Below are 19,040 nucleotides of genomic sequence, written 5' to 3' on the forward strand. Positions count from 1 at the left end.
ACCAAATAAAACGGCAGCATTTATTTTTATTTCTGAAAGCTCAGGAAAGAATATCACAAACCTTTTCTCTTAGTAGAAAGCCCCCCCCCCCCTTCTGTTGTCACATAATGGACTGCAAGTTTAAGAAAACTAATACTAAAAATCCCTCAAGCCAAAAGAATAGACTAGTGATAAAAATGTCTTATACAATAAGGAAGGATAAGCTGTATTACTTTCACACTAAGCACAGCTGGAAAATAAGTGAATTGCAAAATTATGATTTAATGATACCCTCTTTCAGAATTCTGTTTGCTCTTTCAGATGTCTGGAAAATGAAAAGCCCCAAGACCTCTGCTTCACACACAACTTAACGGCAAGTCACATCAGTGCCATTAATTTTCCCATCACTGAGGTGAACAGAGAAATGCATCTGACAAAAAGCAAACAGGCTCAGCAAAGTGACAGAAATAAGAATGCTTATTCCACATTCATAAAACAATAATCTGAGTTCAGACTACATGATGGCTAAAGGAAAAAACAAATTAAGCTTTACTTGTGTTTGATATTAATTATTCCATGTGTATGAGTTAACAGATGTCAGTATAGAATATTTCTTTGGGAGAAACGTTTGTCAGTCTGTCAATACAGTTTTATGCCTATATGACAAGCAAACACTCGTTAACATCAATCGATTTGATTAATCTTTGCTGCCATCACACTGACAGGCTTCAAAAAAGGCTGTCAAAGGAGCTTTGGGGGGGAAAAAAACAACCCAAAAAACCAACAAACAATTCTGACATGTAAGCCCCTGTATTTTAGTGTTACTCTCTATTTGGAATCAATTGTTAAGCTCAGTGCTAGAGCCAGTCAATGGCAAAACAAACCTGCTTACAGCTTAGTTTGCTTTACTTACGTATACTTGTAGGTATTTTAAGGCTTCTGTTAGGGATAGAGAAGAACAAGAGAAAGGGAAGGTGTGCTGCCAGAAGCCTGAGGAAGAACTCCGTATTCTCATGCCTGGGTCACATATCTCAAGCGTTCATACCATTCACGTCAGCATTAAATGGTAACTCTCCCGTACCAGTAATCAGTACTATATTACCTTAATTCTATCAAGACGGCATGAGAGAACAACGTAGTGGATGCTGCCTTGCTTCAGGTTATAGGGAAAGGCCTGATGCATCCTACCTAGCTGCAGCCAGCAAATACATCTGACCAAGTAAGAGCCTAGCTGTTTTGGGTTCTCATACTTAGCTAGGGTCCCCAATAAAGTGATTCAGCCAACCTAATAGCTGAAATATCCCCTCAAGATGCAATGTATACAAAAAAAAATACAAGAGAAACACCAGTAGGTAGTCAGGAGAGTCAACTACACGGGATGGCTCCAGGCCAAAGCAGAGGGCTGAGCTGGCAACTGAGCTTCAGTGTCCTGGGCAGCAGGTTTACTGACAAGACTGTTTTTTCAGTTTTAGCCTTTCGGAATCAGCGGACTCCTACTTCGGAAACAGTGGACTCCTACAGTCAAATGGTAATTATAGCAGCTTAGGTCTTCAACATGAATAAGATGAGTACCTTTGGAGCTTGGTGAGGACGCAAGAGTACTCTAAGACAAGGATGCTACTGAGAAGTGCTTAACTAGCACTTCCCACCTCTAGGAGAGAGGCGAGCGGCGTTCCTACAGTGCCTCCCAGCCTCTCGAACACAGAGAGCCAAGCGCTCTTCCCCTCTACTGTTACTACCTGAAGAGAAAGAATACAGTTCATTTTCTGCCAAAGCAGATGCACCACATAGACTCAGAGCAACATGACAGGCAAGAAATAAAGGACACTCTGGAATTTAGATTATGAAAAGAAAGGAATGCAGAACCATTGCAATGACCTGTCTGACCTAGGAAGTATTGGATATGGCAGCCTCCAAACAAGACCGGCAGAGTATAAAAGGGTCACTGACTCTAAAGGCAGCATTTCCATTCCAAAGCCAGGGAGTAACCTTCTGCAACAAACAAAACCTTAAAAAAAAAAAAAAAAGATTATAGACACTGACAACAGCCAGACTAAAGCAGAATCAATCCAAAGATCTTTATTTTTCTCACAAACTACAGCCCTAGCTTCACTAAATCAAATCAGAGCACATCTGTATTTTTTGCTTTAATACAAAAATAAAGACAACTAAAGAGAGAGAAAGATATCTATTTCAAAGCGCAGTTGAACATTTCCTCCTGCAAGATCTCTTCTCTTGCAATGCCCTAAACACTCCCAGTGCTATATTTCAATACAATAAAAAGTCAGTACTACTCCCTACTAGAGGGCTGCAGACATTTTTTTGGTTTATTCATTCCTCAGAGGCTAAGTGTTGTTTGGAGACATTTACAACAATTAATTGGCCTTGGAGCTCCCAAGAGCCCATTTTCATCTTCTCAACTAAGGTGGGAATCAGGTTAAGGGTTGCAGAGTAATTACTGACCAGCTACAAACTGTGAATGCTGCATTAGCCACAATGACTCTTGGGATTGAAAACCTCAATATTAGTTAAGAAAAGAGAAGACTTATTCAATTAGCTTACTGTATATCACTAAGCTAACGGGCATACCTCATGAGGAGAGGAAATAATAGATACGCCATATTTCCATGTGTATATTCCACTGGTGTAACAGTTTACCATGGGTTCGGAACACAGTAAAATTAAACATGAAATGTTTATTGTAAACTTGTATTGACAGTAAAGCTGCAGAGCAGTAGGCAAAGGTACAAGTGCTTTGATGTTAGGCTTGTATAACTGCCAGAGCTGGTAGTCTCCTGTTATGTACTGGGATATCAGCATATCTGCACTAATCCTAATGCACGTGAACGAGGAATCAGTTATGCTGCATTTAGGCGAAAGCCTTCTGCATCCTGAGCCAGTGACAATGACAAAAGCCAAGAACGGCACTGCTACAGCTACACAGACACGGGCACAAGTGACTATTTCTGCTCCCTTCCATGCCACCTTTTACGGTTTTGCTCCTGTCTCAATTAGCTTCATTAAGCCTGGAGAAAGTAGCTAGTGCTAAGCAGTGAGAGTACATGGAATAGAAGGGGGATACATTTACAAAGTAGATGTTGAGTATGCAGATATTATATGGCTGGAAGCTACTGAAATGTCTTTGTTTCAGAATTGTTTACTTTCATCACCAAAACTAAAACCTGCTGTTTGTGTTGTAACAGAGAGGGGAAAAAAACTATTTGGCACAGTAATAATCATCAACTAAGTTGTGTATCTAAGACTTCACTGCACCTGCTTCTCCATTACAGTATCTAATACAGGTTTTAAGAACTAAATTATGTCTCAGTCTAACCTTGAGTGTCATACTAAGCACACACTGCAGAACAATACAAATACGAGCAGATCTTAGTGTCAAGTTCGGAGAATAGCTAAAACAAAAATGAAGACAAGCATAACTGTGTCTACTAGCATCAGACTACAAAGGAAACTATCCTATTTTCTAACATGAATCTCAAGCCCCATCCTGCCTCTCTTTTGCCCCAGGCAAGACATCTTACTTCTCTAACTCTCCAGGTCTGTGTTCTTCTAGGCATGTTAATGACTCAAAGTTTGTAAGATCACTAACTAGAATGACACAAGCAACTCCCTTCCTTTCAACCCTGGACAGAATACACATCCAGGCCTCTAGAAATAAAAGATCAGCACTATCTAAACTATGAGAATGTTTAAAAAAAAAAATCCTAGGAAAGAAGGCCCTCTCTAGTGTAGCTTAGCTATCAAAACACATGCCTTGAAAACATGCAAGAATTACAACGGCAAAGAGCCTCCAATATAAATACTACATATGCGTACCTAATACTGTAGATTTTCTTTCAGGCTTCGCCTTGGAACTCTGCTGCAAACAGTATCCTCATCTATTCGAAAAATCACAATGTTTTGTCACTTACTGTTGTCCAGGATATATAATTACAGTGATGCAATTTTTACAGGAAGGTGGTATTTAGGTGGACTAACATCATAGATACAGTAAGTGTGAGAAAAAGGGGCTGAGGCAGAGAAAGAAGATAAAGCTAGATTTGCAAAAGAAGTGAAATATTGAAATTGGGACCTCTGTGGAGATACTTAGGTCGAGGAGCCGGATCAGACAATCAAAGCCCTTAGACATGTATCTGATTTTCATTAGTAAAAAAAAAAAATCTATAGGCAACTTAAGTTCTAGCTACACACAAAAGCTTATAACCCTATACTGGCAGAGCTGGTAAGCTGGCACTGTTCCCACGCCTATGCCTGATCAATATTCTCCAAGTAGAGACTGTTCTGCTTCTGTCCACAAAGGGGCCCAATGACCCAGCACGCTAACGTGCATCTCTAGAAATAACTTCTGCTCAACACGCACAGGCGGCTAACGTCGTCTGTTGTTCTGGGCTAATTAAAAACAGGCTCTACCTTCTAGTGCAGAAACATATATTTTAGAAATCCAGAGCTGAAAAGAGCACGAATCGGCCTTTAGAACTTGCTGTTTGCTTAGCTCACGTTTTCCTTCCCGCTCTACTGTGGCACTACATCATCAGGTAGGAATAACACTAAGTATTGAAATCTCCCCACAAATTCCACTTAAGGAGCCAGAAGTTCAAAGCGAAGCACTGCAATGCCCAGCATCGCCATATCTGCATTCCTCTGTCCAACTATCCTCCAAGCATCTGCTCGAGACTGACCAGCAAATGTGAGACTGGATCAGGAACGGAAAAGTCATGCCAGTGGTTCACAGCGAAATCATTTTCCTCTCAGATCACTCCATTAGTAACTCATTCTCAGCGTTCACCCCATTATCTATACTTTCAGCATAGTACTTGTAGGAGATAACAGCGTTGTACTGCTGCACTGGGAGGCTTCCTGACTGAAAACAGCCTTTGGCTTTTTTACCTTTGGATCAGCAGTCAGTAGTTTGAACGCTTGGTATACTTGTGCTTCTTTTACACCTCCACCGAGATCCAGGAAGTTGGCTGGCTTTCCACCATTCAGGGATATTATATCACAAGTTGCCATTGCAAGGCCAGCTCCATTCACTGTAATTGCAAACATTAAGTACTTATATTTCACATAAAGTACAGAAGATTTCTGAAAAGGATTAAAGACAGCGTTATCAGCACAACCACAAAACGAGCCCTGAAAGTTCACATAAATATTAATTTTTAAATAGGTCAGTATCTATTCAAGGATATCCAATATAACAAAACATTCAAAATCAGGCACACACAAACCCACATTTAGGTTTCTTTATGACAGTATCGATTTTAGGACTTAAAATGTGCACCTTTCATTAAACATATGTGAACATAATCGTGGAAAGGCTAATACTTCTGGTACTGACAAAAAAAGACAAACCCCTGCGAGGACACATAGACTCCTGAAGTTCCCCTCCCATCATCCTGAGAGCATTAAATGATGCTCTGTACCACTGTAATTCAGACAACTAATTCTGGGGACAGACAACAGATACTCTCGCATTTACCTTTTCCTTTCTGTTTGCACCAGGCTAGGAACATTTCCATGGACAGTTAACAATGAGTATGGCAAAGGTTTTGGAGGGACACTGTTGAGATCATCCACCTCTTTAGATGATTTTATTTAAGAAGTGGGGTATATTTAAAACTACATGTCTTAACTTTATTTTACCTTTTCTTACCTTATAATTTCTTAACTATAGTTTGCCCAGAATACATGTTTATGCATGCTTGCCCCTCTCAGGAGAAAGAGCAGATATTATTCTTAAGCTGGGGGGGGGGGGAGGGAGGGAGTAGAAACATCCTTGACTTGTTACTGATTTCTTAAGCTCCACATCAAGCTGAGACTTGTTTCATTAACCTTGGGAAGGTTAATTACATTAGGAAACATTTTAAACCTCAATGTTTGTTTAGGTCAACAGGTCCGAAATTGCAGAAACATGGTTCTGCTCTTAAAATTCCACTACAAAAGGGCATCAGTTTATAGTATTAAAAATTTCTGTTTCATTATAGGTAATGCAGAGGCCTTACTTCGTCCAGCCAGAGTAGGATATACTGAACAAACAATTCCTATCCACTTTTCCTAGCTTAGAGAGGTTCTTGCAACTGTGAGGGTATTTAAAATTGCATAGGATATGGCAAGTTAGGTTGTTGAAACAATTTTCGATAAAATAAAAATCACTGCAGCATAATCATTTATTATAATAAATTTCTTTAACTGAGATGAAAATCTCGCTGTCACTTACACTGAATCAATTTGCACCACATTCGCAGATTCTTCAAGATTCATGGTTGGAGTATAAATCTAAGTAATGTGAACTCTGGGCATTTGGTATACAATCTCTTTTTCTGAAACTAATCATTTCATTGAAGTGAGATAAAATGACTAATTCAATTACATTCATAACAAAAAGTTGTACTGGATAAAAGAATTTACACAACATAAAAACTGCTTAGAGCACAACTGATTTTTTTACTTCTCTCTTCTAAACTCAGGAGTAATTTCTATTATACAGAAACCTTAGAATAATAAAAAAATCTGATGTTTTTCTTTCAGCAAACAAGCAGTTTCTTCAGCAGCTTCCCTTAAAGGGAAATGGAATTCGATGTTCATTTTTAAAAGGGATCATTAAGATTTTACACACGTGCTGTAGCAGTACCTTCTCCACATGGTCTCATTTCTGAAAATTAATAATCAAATTTTGATGTCTTTCTTGTTTTAATTATTGGAAAAATCAAATGTATTAGATTAAGAATTCAAAACATAAAACCCCCACAGGCTCTCCAGTTAGCCTGCCTTCTCTCTGAGATCTGTCTGCTGCTGCCTTCATCGTGGCTTCGACACTCATTCCTGCAAGAACTTGTGGAAAGATAGACAACCTCAGCAAAATAAACTGAAATATCAAGGGTGGAGTGAATGTCAAAAATGTAAGCAAAGTCTACACAGTGAACATACATTAATTTTCTCTTCAAACGTCTTATGGATTTATTTTTTCTTACCAAAGCAAGCAATATTTCCATCCAGTCCTATATATTTTAGGTCATATTTGGCAGCTTCGTTTTCTATAGGCTCATTTTCAGACTTGTCATCCATGGCAAATATTTCTTTTTGCCTAAATTCTGCGTTGTCATCAAAGTTTATCTTAGCATCAAAACAAACAACTAAAGAAAAAAACATAAAACAACATGCAGACGTTTAGAGATTAGACTTAGTCAGAGCTTCTAAAATACTACACCAACGGCTACAGAGGGGAGCGAGCGGGGACTGACGCCGCTTCTAACGCAGTTAAGGCTCTACAACTGACTCCAGTCAAAAAGGACGTGTTTTTCCCAAGCGCGATATGAGACATGGCACAGCAAACTGTTGCACACTACACGGCTGTATGCCTTTGCCATGCAACGGGAGGTAACAAAACAGTTCACCTTCTGCATCTGCTTTAAACAAAGCGCCCTTAAGTCAGGAAGGCAGGTGATTTGGACAGTACTTTCATAAGACAGTCTACTCTCAACATTTTGTGTCAGTGAACTCAGGAGGGCGCCTGAAAAAGCTGTAACAGACTAGTGATCCAAAGCAATGTTTGGTAACGTGCACTCATATTTATAGTCGAGCAGTACAAAAGAAATTTTCCTTAACTATATTTTTATAATATTATTAGCTATAAACACATTCTTTTCCCTAGCAGCGTGAATTATACCATCTTTAAGCCTGTGCACATTAAGAACGATAAATACATGATTTTTAAATAAAAGAAAAAAGTAAATAGAAAACTTTCTTCAATGTCAACATCCACCATGGCTATAAAAACAAATTAAAAAGTAGCTACACCTGGTAATAAATAACAGCTATCAGAGACTGGCTGGTATACATAACATTCAGATAAAAACAAATAATAAAAATGCATGTAGGGCCAACTGATTATTTGCCTATTTACGAACTCATCATTTTTACGGTTTTGCATAGACAAACACCTCATTAGATTAAAATGTAATAAGACTATATACACCGATCATTTTATTATTTAATATAGGTTGGACAATTTCCAGAAGATGACGACTGACTAAAGTACAATTTAATCTTTCAAAGTAAGCAAGTCAGACGCCCCCCCCCCCCAAAAAATCTAATAATGTTTATAACTATTGTGTTTTGATTCATATTGCCATTGAAACACACATATATGTGTACCTCCTACCTCTGAAATTGGAGGATAATAAACAATTTAAAATATAACTTTTATTCCTTGATATAGACACTCATTAATTAAAATAATTAATAATAACTCTTTTGATGGAAAAATGCCTTCTTAATACAACTGCTTAAATTGGAATAAAATGCCTAAGCTAACAATATATATAAAAATAAATATAAGAGTATCAATCTTATTTCTTCATTGCACAGGTATTCTTGTTTTGTGCTTTTTCTTTCTTTTTTTTAAATACTTTTGACTCGTAATCAATATTAGAATAAATTAAGAGAGCATCAAGCCCAGTTTCAGTGAGTGCAGCTTTAGAAAACTATTCTTAAGTGCTCATATATAATACATTTCTCTCGGAAGAGTCTAGATCTTACTCTGTAACACATCAGCTGGGAATCTGCAGAAAGGAGAAATATCTGAAGTCCATAATATGCTTCTAGTGTACTACTGCTGCTTTAACTTTTGTTAACAATGAACTAATACCTGAACCATTTTGCCTTTTTGAGCTTTCATTTATTTCAGTTGCTAAAACAACTCAGAGCTAAAGTAAAAGGGCAGTTTTGGAGCTCTAAGTTTTCCTTAGACATGAACACCTTCAACGGCATATTAATAAAATCTCATTTCTATAGAACATTCATCTTTAAGAAAGGCCATGCTGCATAAAGTAAGGGGAAAAACACCTATTAATATTTATCAAACAATTTTCACCATCAAAAGCATATTGTTACATGCATGATAGATTATACAAATGAATTTTTCTTCTAAACAAATATCAAAGAAAGCTCCAATACTTATATTCATGGGGTATTTCTGTTTTTGTTAGCTGTATAGGCTTTTTCTCATCTGCCAATTCAACAGCTTACACTGAGAACAAAAAAAAAAATCCAAATAAATTGGCTCTTAGAGGCTTTTGACCCAAGAGCGTTAACAAAAAGAATTTGCTACAAAATTAAACAAAAGCAAATACAGAAGACAAGGTTTTTTCTAATGGAAATTTACACAATTGAAAAAATAGAAAATACAGCAAGAAACAAGTCTATCCTAGTCATTACTTTGAGAGGAACAATGGTCTTCATATATACAGTTGCATTCTGTCATTAGAAATAATTGCATTAAGCTCCTCAAATGCTCTTCCACTCGTTTTATCGTTTTTCTTTAAGACATTTCAGACAGACATACTTCTAGCAAAGAAATAAGCAGAGGAAGAACTCCAGGTATGGCTGCTAGTAAGATGGCTTTCACAGCTTGAAGCCCACTCTCTTCCTGCTCCTCAGCTTCCCAGGTGTGAAACAGAAGGGAAGAAATCTTAAGAGAAAATTGCATAAAAACCGCTGTCATCCTTCACGTGGTGCCCAGCTCACTAAATGTCCACAACCACACCAGAGAAGTTAAGCTGATAAATTATAGAAATCAGTTCACTTTTTCCCCAAAATGCCACCTCCCAGTACACCAGCAAGGGAGCCGAGTCAGAACCACTACAGGCCTGCAGGTCCCTTTCACAACTCCCCGTCTTGTTTCTTTTCATTCCCCAGCTCTTCTCTCACTTGCCCACCGATTTTCCTGTGTCAGCACCCAGCACCTAAAGGATGCTGTCTCTAGTCCCATCAGCTGTAGCACTGTCTCTGTCCTTCCTACTTCCTTCTCAGTGTCTGCATACCCGTCTCCAGTGTCCACCCCCTCCTACCCAAGACATACTTAAAAGGTCTTCGCAGGATTACACTGCTAAGACCACGCAGGTACTGAACTACGGGTTTTGGCCTTCGGTCTACCAAAATAACCACAGTCAAGCGACTGCTGTGTAAACACAAACAACTAAGCTTGTTTTGAACTAGCGAGTCTGAATGCCAAAACAGACTAGTGGTCGTGGCACAAAGACCTCACCTCAAGCTAATTTATCTGCCTGATGGAAGGCAATTGACCCAGTCGTTCCCAGTTCTGACACTGGATTGAGTACACAGACCACTGGGTACCTCTTATAGTGCTTTGTAACGTTAAGGTACCCTGGTTAATTGTTCTACCAAAAAACGATTTCGATTAGTTTTGAGGAGAAGTTTCTTTTTACATCACCACCGATCTTGAACTCAGAAAACGAACCAGGTAAGTATATCAGTCATAGCAATCAAACATATAAATGAATTTATTTGAAAGTGAAACTACACAACACACAGAAATGCGCCAACAGTTTTCTGGCACCTCTTTTAAAGGTCCTGTTCAGCCTTATAAGGTCAAAATCGTCATGTGTCGCATGTTGCTAGAACTGCAAAAATCTAGACCATTTATTTTACAGTGCACCATTTCACTCTGCAACACAAAGGAAGAGTTCTTCACACTTTATTCCCAGTTGATTCTAATGAGGCCAGCAGATCTGTTCATACGCAAAAAACCCCTGCAACCTGCTGGGTTCTGAACGTACAATTTCCATTTCCATTTAAAATGTGGCTTACAATAAAAGTACACTAGTCAACAGCATGCTTTCTGGTTTCTCTCCCCAGTACATGTTTCAGAAATTGGGTAACGAGAGAGAGACAGTGACCTTCCCTCAAATCACAAACTGGCACTGCACAGAAGTCCTCCTCCTAGAGGAGGACTTCTTCAGGAGGAGGTCTTCAGTGCCCATAAAACAGCCTTTGACACACTTGCCGCTAAAGTCTCAACTTGCTCGCCTTGAACTCCACAACTTCTCATCTTTATCCAATTTAATCAAAAAGAAGAAATAAAAGGTGGGGGTGAGCATGGCTACCGTTTAAAAAAAAATAGGAATGCATGGGCAAAGTTTCATCGTGAAAGAAATCCATTTCTTATTACCAATCTCTGCTAAATTTCATCTGTGAAACTGGATTACTGGACTCACACTGAACAGACCTAAAAGTTTTTATTTTTATCTATGAGATAGAAAAAAAAACCTTGAAAATAGAAACATGTTCTGAGTATTACATGCACGTTATTGCAGGGGGGTTTTTTTGAGCTAACTGTTACCTCTTCTGCTGTTCGAACATGCATACTTGACTGCCCACTACGTGCTTTGTTATCAAATAAAACAGTGAGATGGTAGCTATGATCCACTTAAATCAGGCCTTCTGTGTTTCAATACACTGCCCCAGTTGCCTTTAATTCCTCCTCTCTCCACCTTTGTCCAAATGAATTAGACAAAAAAGACAAATCGGAAGAGAGGGTTTCAGCTGGAAAACCAGCTACCAGAAGGATGTGCAAGATAAACCAGCTTCTTTTTTTTTTTTTTTACCCTATACTTTTTTAGGCCTATATTCATGGTGGAAGCAAATCAATTACCCTTTTCCTTCCCAAAGTATACAGCCAAGTGTCAGTTCCAGGTGGGTAAGTTGGAGGTTCCCATGCTCTGGTAGGTTGCTCAGTCACACTCTTAACAACTGTAAGTTACCTGTGTGTTTAGGAAACTAAAATAACAAGTCTTTTCCACAATCCCACTAATTCTGACAGCATTAACAAAACAAAACACCACAAAAATCAAAAAAAAATGCTTTGTATGAAGAGCAGAAAACGTTGCTGCTTCTCAGCGAGCATAACATGTAGCGGATACTTCCAGTATTTGGATGAAATAACAAAAGGTACTGAAATGTAAAGTCTGCCATGGGAACACTTATGAATATTGCTTAAATTACACTACAAAATGAAATTAATGCAAAGCTGCTGCTACAGCCTGCCATGCAATTTAATTTACAGTTTGCATAAATAACAAATTACAATGCATTCATTTGTTTCCTTCAATTTCTTACCTTGCCCTTCTGGAGTTTCACCAAAGGGATTCACTTCAACCTGAGTGGCATCAATTTTCAAGAAAAGATTATACAGCTTCTTAATTTGATCTGCTGCCTAAATTTGATCAAGTGATTTACAATTACCATAGAGAAAAATAAAAGTTAATGTTTTCAAGGCAAAGGTAAACCATTATTGATTATTTTTAATGTATCGAATTGCAAACTAGCTCTAGATAATTACTGCTTTTATTTCTGTTTTCTCAGTCATATTCGTATACTACCCAAAATAGCTATAACGTAGCTATTTGTGATACCACATAACATTCAGTGAACTTCCATTTAAAGACTACATGAACTGGAGATTTTCTACAAAGTAAACAGCACGATTAGCATGAACAAGTTAAATTTGAAAAGTGCCTAACAGTTCATAATGACACATTCTCCAGTATGTTGAGATCTAAGTTGTATTCATGTTAATCAGTCTAAATGCAGAAACTATAAAGCAGTAAGTGCACATTAGTGACTTTGGTGAAATTGTACACTTCTCCTTTTTACATCACTCAGAAATGTTTTCTTGAAGAAATTATGGCTCAAGCATGCTTGTTTACTTCTTAAAAGATACTCTTGCTTGCTCTTTACTGCTCCTTGCCATCTACCCTGCTCTGACTAGTTTTGTCAGCAAAAACATGCCTGACTACTAACTTCCAAACCATTTGTTCATATGATATTCCTTCATTAATAGAACAATCGAGTCTTAAACAACAGTAACATGAACTTGCATCAAAAAAATCCTTTTAGATTATTACATACCGACAACTTATTAGCTGAAATGAGTTTGCAGATGAAGGAATGCACTAATAAAAACCCCTTCAAATTTGTTCCTTGATTAATGATCGGTTAACTGAAGCATACAAATCAAAAATATTTGGGACCTCTACAAATAAACGAAGTGAATAAGACCCAGAAATCAGCCTTATCCCATAATTTTGTTCATAAAAAAACAAAAAACAAAAAAAAACACCCAGTATGATTGGAAAGCCTCAACCCAAATACTGCCCTACATCAGGAAAACTGTGACTAGCAGATTGAGGATGTTACTCTCTCCCTCTACCTAATGCTGACAAGGCTGCGCCCGGAACGCTGTGTTCAGCTTTGGCCTCCCTGCCCAGGTCAAGAGATATGTAGAAACAGGAGAGGGTAGAGCGGAAGGCTACCAAAATGGTCCTGGACCTAGAACATATGATCTACAATGAGAGGCTTGCTTAGTCTGGTGAAGAGGAGGCTAAGGGGCAACGTAATGGTAGCCTACAATTACTATGAAGAGAAGTTACAAAGATGATGGAGATGAATCCGTTTCAGTTGTGGCAGACAATACACAAAAGGTGCAATGGCCACAAGCTGTGGTTGGGGAGATTCAGATGAAACCAAAATAAAGAAACAAAAAACACCCCCAAAACCCCACTCCAAAAAAAAAAAACCAAATAAAAAACATTTCACCAGGAAGGTTCTACAGCACTGTAAAAGGTTGTCATGGATCCTTTGTCTTGGAGGCTCTCAAGGCTTGGCTAGGCAATGTCATAGTTGACCAGAGCCAGTGTTTGCAAAAGCCCCACCTTGAGCTAGAGCTGGGACTAGCTGACCTTCAAAGATCCCTTCTGACCACCATGCCTACAATTCTTCTAAAAAGTTATGGCTTGGAAACATCAGACAAAGAGCTCATGAAGTCTTCCCTGCTAAAAGGTCATAATCAGATCAAGCATTCTCAGTGGTTTTGACTTGAAAAAATTGTTATCAGAGTTATAAACCTGCATCAAGCTAAAGCAGCAGTTTTATCGGCAGAGACACTCTAGTTGACAAACTATCCTAATAACACATGAGCAAGGCCATCAGCTATGCTAGGGAGGAAGTCCACCTTGCCACCCTATAGGGATTCTGGGCAAACTGAAAAGATAACAGCAGTGCGCTGGGGCAGCTGCAAGTTTAGCAGATTTTCAGAATTGCTTACGCTTTATTAAGGGCTATTTTATCTTTCAGAGACTCTCTGACTCAGGCAGCTTAGTGTCACCTTTTTCCCTTTTCATGGTCTGCAAGTACTGAGCCTCTTCAAGGCAAAGCAAAAAATCCCAACCTAGAAATAGTGAGTATGTAAGTAAATACCAGGATTCATCTGAATAAAAATGATGTCCCTATGCTTCAGCAAATTCCATTGAGGAGTTGATAGTACAAGGAAAGAAATGCATGCACTGTAGCATTATTTAAATATATTGTTGAAAGAGTCTGTGTACTGTTGTTAATTACTGAGTACCAGAACTCTTCAAGGGTTGAAAGGTTCTACATAATCATTCGTCCTCATTAAATATACTGCTAAATCTTCAAATGTGTGTTAATCAACTTAATGATTATGCATTTGTTAATTGCACGGTTGGGACAGAAAATAATTGAAATTGCTGAATCAAAAATAAAGGAGTTCTAAAAAAATGACAGTTTGATATTATAGAAAAAAACAGGCAAAAGTAGCTTAATATCTTATCTGTCTTTTCAGCTATTAATGCTAACCTAAATAAACCTTTTTTTATATATAAAATTATTCATATAGGCAAAATATCTTGAACATTTGTGTACAATGTGGAATTCAAAAAAAAAAAAGAGAGAAAGAGAGATGGGATATTGAAAAGGCAACAAACTGGCAGACTTTTGGGGTTTTTTTTGAGTGGAAGCAAGAAAAAGAGGCTTCGACTACACAGAAAAAGATACACTGTTAACTTGTCCCCATAACAAGGGAAAGCTCTTCCAGAAATGATCTACTCATGTAATTCACCATGCTCCAGTAGAATCCCAGTGAAATCTGGCATAAAAGCACGTTCTCATGGATTGCTTCAAAGACCAGGGACTTTCATTACTGGAACAATAAGGACCTTATTGAGGTTGGTAACGCCTGGTAACAATTATACGGGTGCAATTTAGTATTTAAAATATCAAAATGGGCCTAATCTAATGGACACTTAGCTTCTCATATCTATCTGAAAAGCATTTATGATATAGCCGAGCTAAAATGTCTTCAATCAAAATTGAGGACATAGAGTCAAGTTACCTGCTGTTGCAAAGGTCCTCTGAAACCCAAATTTTCTGCCATGCGCAGTGCTTGATAATCCTTTATGCCTTCAAAAATATCTATTTCCTCCTGTAACAATGACATGCATAAATAGAACTAAATATTAAATTTAAATGGAGATTCATAACTTCAAAAGGAAAACACTTAGTATATATTTGCAAATTAGTAATTAAAGTATGGCTGTTTGCCAAAGTCTCTGAGATTGAGGCTATAGCAGCTGCCTATAGGGTATGTTATAATTACCACACCATCTATGAAACAGTCCTTCCAAAAAACATATAATTCTTCAGGGTGGCATGCTGACAAGACAATCTGACACCAGTTTTCACTTTTAATTACTGTACAGATGGCGTTGACGAATATTTAGTCTGCTAATTTTTATGACATCTTCTGGAATATTTTCAAGGCAACAGTGTCACTGCCCAGTAAAACTGTGAAGTTTATATAATTTTAAAATGCATATTAAATATTTTTACAATTTTTTGCATAATTATACTTGTTTGTATCAATTATTTTCCCAGATGAATAGCTTGTCTACTCATTATCATGCCATAGTAGCATTAAAAAGACTTATATGCAACAGTCATCATTAAGAAGGCAATATTTGTCAAGAATTATAACAGTTGCATTTGAAATGCAGGAGTCTTCCAGGAACTAAAAAACATTTAACAACTTTGTCAGTTAGAAAAAAAATAACTCTGAAACAATAATCATACTTACACTGACCTACTTGTGAAAGAACTGTGCATCCTTCCTGAACGTGAAACATCAAGACTCACTTTGGAAAACATTTCATATGTTACGTATCACATCTGAAGGCTAGAACAACTCAGACTCCTTAGATTTCAGAAGCTACGCAAAGTTGGTATTGCACAACAGCCAAATTTAAGCTCTTTTTCTAATCCAGGTGACATAAGCACTAATAAAATCAGATGCTGAACCTGCTTCATATTCTCCTACAAGACACGTCTGGTCTCTTATTTGATCAAATACAATTCTTTGGTTCTTACCGTCAACTTTCCATACGCAGATGGAGGGTGAATGGAGAGAGAAAAGAGAAAGAAAAGAAAAATTTTTTGTGGTAAACCGATACAGAAAATTTTGAAGCTCAAGTATTATTATTTCAATACCTTAAAGATAAGTTCTGGGCTAGTAACTGCAACTTCTTCTATGTCAACACCACCCTGTGGGCTCCCAACCATAACAGGTCCATTGCAGGCTCTGTCCATCAAAATTGCAAAGTATGTTTCCCTTGAAATATTCAGTGCTTCTGCAACCATCACCTAAAAATGAACATGGGGAAGAAAAAAAAAAAAAAGAGCAACAGTTCTAACTGATCCATCCAGCTGGTGATATTTAATCTTAACATAGCTTTGCTTTCTTGCTGCGTCAGAGCAGTGAACGTCCTAAAAACTTTCGCAAGGCAAAATGCAATTACAAATTAACAGAACGAATGAGAGAAGGTATTTTCCTCTGCTGTGATCAGGCAGAGAACATTGTGGCTCACATCATCTTCACTGCCTTAAAAGGCAGCAGTTTGATATTCATTATCCTGAACAGCACCTTGTGTTTCATTGCTTCTACAAGATATTAGGAACCAGTGACTTTTTTCCCCTGAAATCTTCTCTCCCTAAATTAGAGACTCCCCTGCTGCTGCTGTGCTCACTAGGACATACAATAAGCGTTTTAAGCCAATAATTTTATTTTCCCCTCCAAGCAGGCACCAGGGCTGCTACTGTGCCTATAAAAGAGGACCTGCACTCCGTATTACCTTTACATTCCTAACATGCACTTTAACATGTTGCCCCCACAAAAACTTGAGTTACGTGGGAAACACCACCAGTCTTGTAAATCCCATAGAGGTATGGGATTGTATGTTGGCTTTCTGATGCATCCCACTGGTAGCACCACTCCCTATCATTAAAGCCTCAAGCTTAAATTCTCTACCTGGCTCTTACAGAAGGCCATCCTATGCTTACAGTTTCAGCACTGAATTCTTAACTTGCCCGAGTATTTCTTAAGTAAATGAGTATATAGTCAATTTTGTCATCCAGCTTCATACTTTCAATTTAGAAAGACATGCAAATGTCTGACCCTCAGATTCTGGCAAGGGATAAAGCACACTCTAGAATGGTAAAATTTTCTTTTCCCAAAAAGCTACTCATTTCTATTTATTAGTATAAATTACAGGGCCCTCTCATTCTAATGACTACTACAATACGCATTGAAAAAGATCCTGAACGTTTGGAATTCACATGTACTCACACACATTAATCTTGAAAAGAAATGGCCCTTATAAATTCTTTATAACAATTGTGTTCTTCTTCCTCTCCTCCCTAAAATATGCCAAAGTAAAAGAAAGCTGTTTCCAATTTCAGTATAGCAATAACTATACTCACCTCTCCATCAGAGCTATCAGTTTTTACAATAGTTTAGGAATAACAATAAAAGCAATTTCAGAGATTAGGTAGATTTACACATGGCAAAGGACTCACAAAACTGTATGTTTTGACAATAACAAATTCCCCCTAAATGTTCATAATTAAAAAAAATAAATTTAACATCTACATGCGATTACTAGTAACCGTTCCTTATGATCATAGCAAGTGCCAGACGTTAGATGTGAAGGTCAGTTCTACTTTGCGCTACAGTTCTGTTTCTCCACCTTGAAGTTGAGCAGTCACCTCTGCACTTCAACTTGCAATCTAGCTTCTCCTACTTCTGACAATTAACTACGTTCTACCTTAGCAGATTTACTCTCTCTTATTTTTCAATGGAAACAGAAGAAACCAGGAAAAGAATTTTCTTAAGATTAATATAATTAGAAAGGATTAACTGACCTGTCTATAAAAACTAATTTTAAATAATAATTGTAGGCCAAGTTGTCACTCTGCATGAAACATTAGCTCAAATTCATGCTATGCAATGAGAAAAAGTCAGCAGTTCAACCTTAGATTGGAGAGCCAAATACACACCTGTAGTCTTAAAACTCTGCCTACCTGGCAAGATATGTTCCACAAATAAGTATTTAAGCGTTTTCATAGTTCAAGGGCTATAAATAAGAAAGGTGCAGTATACTTTCATCCAAGTTGCTTTTTGACCTTCTACTATTGAGTGTATGAGAAAGAATGCACTTACCTTATGTCAGGCTGTATATCTTAACAGAGCACAAAAACATAAAGAGACAAGGAATTAAAGCCCCTTCATCAAAACGGAAGGGAGGATGCTATCTCTTTATAGTTATTTGACTCGTAAGAAATTTCTTTTCATAGTAATTTTGCTTCCTTCTGCTTTTCTCAAAGAACATAGGGTGATATAAAGGAATAGTTCAAATATACAACCATTCAAAAGCAAACTAAAGAAAACTAGGGCAAAGGAAGCTGCTAAGAATACGGAAAACCACTGTACTTCTTAAAAGCATCTGCTAATTTTAGGTTACTACGAAAGGAACACTAGAAGCCAACTTCAGAAACCCAGCTCAGCTACCTACCATTATATGCTAAATTAAAAAGCAAAGATGTGGAAAGCATCCTTGATTTGTTACAATTAGTCTTTTTACCTGTAGGCATGGTTTCACCATCTCATACATCGTGCATCAGCGTATCTGAAAAACGTGAGTTTTTAATTGCTTTAGACATGGGTCAAAGAAAACCAGCTGGCCATACTGGAACTTATCTGAGTTGTCTGGACAGTTTCCAGAATGCTCAGGATCAGGGCCAGATTCAGGAAAGGGAACCAGCTCAACAAGTCTTAAGCAATATATTTGCAAGTATTGTAGGTGGAACTTACATTAGGCAACTTTCCTATTGCAGACTTGAAAAGCTGTCCTTGCGATTGCTAGTTAAACATGTCAACATTGCCAAATACGCCTCTGTCTTACCTCACAAAACTACTGCAAGTTCACCTACTTTGCAGTAGGTAAGTTTATTGTAGAGTAAAAATTGTCCTTTACCTCGGGACTGTAACATCTCTCATTTCTCCCATTAAAGAGAAGCTATTTTCCTTCATCATCCTACCTGATTGATGCAGAGCATGA

At 37.8% G+C, this 19,040-nt stretch overlaps 1 protein-coding gene across 1 annotated transcript in view; it reads right to left on the reverse strand.

Annotated features, from left to right (window-relative positions):
• Positions 1-19,040, reverse strand: part of SUCLG2 (succinate-CoA ligase GDP-forming subunit beta) — a 134,759-nt gene that overhangs the window by 51,735 nt on the left and 63,984 nt on the right. The window contains exons 5-9 of the mRNA XM_068906758.1: positions 16,135-16,287; positions 14,984-15,073; positions 11,911-12,007; positions 6,966-7,127; positions 4,885-5,027 (exon numbers count right to left, since the gene is read on the reverse strand). Coding sequence (XP_068762859.1) covers positions 4,885-5,027; positions 6,966-7,127; positions 11,911-12,007; positions 14,984-15,073; positions 16,135-16,287 — 645 coding nt within the window. The remainder of the gene's footprint in view (positions 1-4,884; positions 5,028-6,965; positions 7,128-11,910; positions 12,008-14,983; positions 15,074-16,134; positions 16,288-19,040) is intronic.

This window comes from Struthio camelus, chromosome 14 (assembly GCF_040807025.1).
Source record: "Struthio camelus isolate bStrCam1 chromosome 14, bStrCam1.hap1, whole genome shotgun sequence".
Lineage (NCBI taxonomy): Eukaryota > Metazoa > Chordata > Aves > Struthioniformes > Struthionidae > Struthio > Struthio camelus.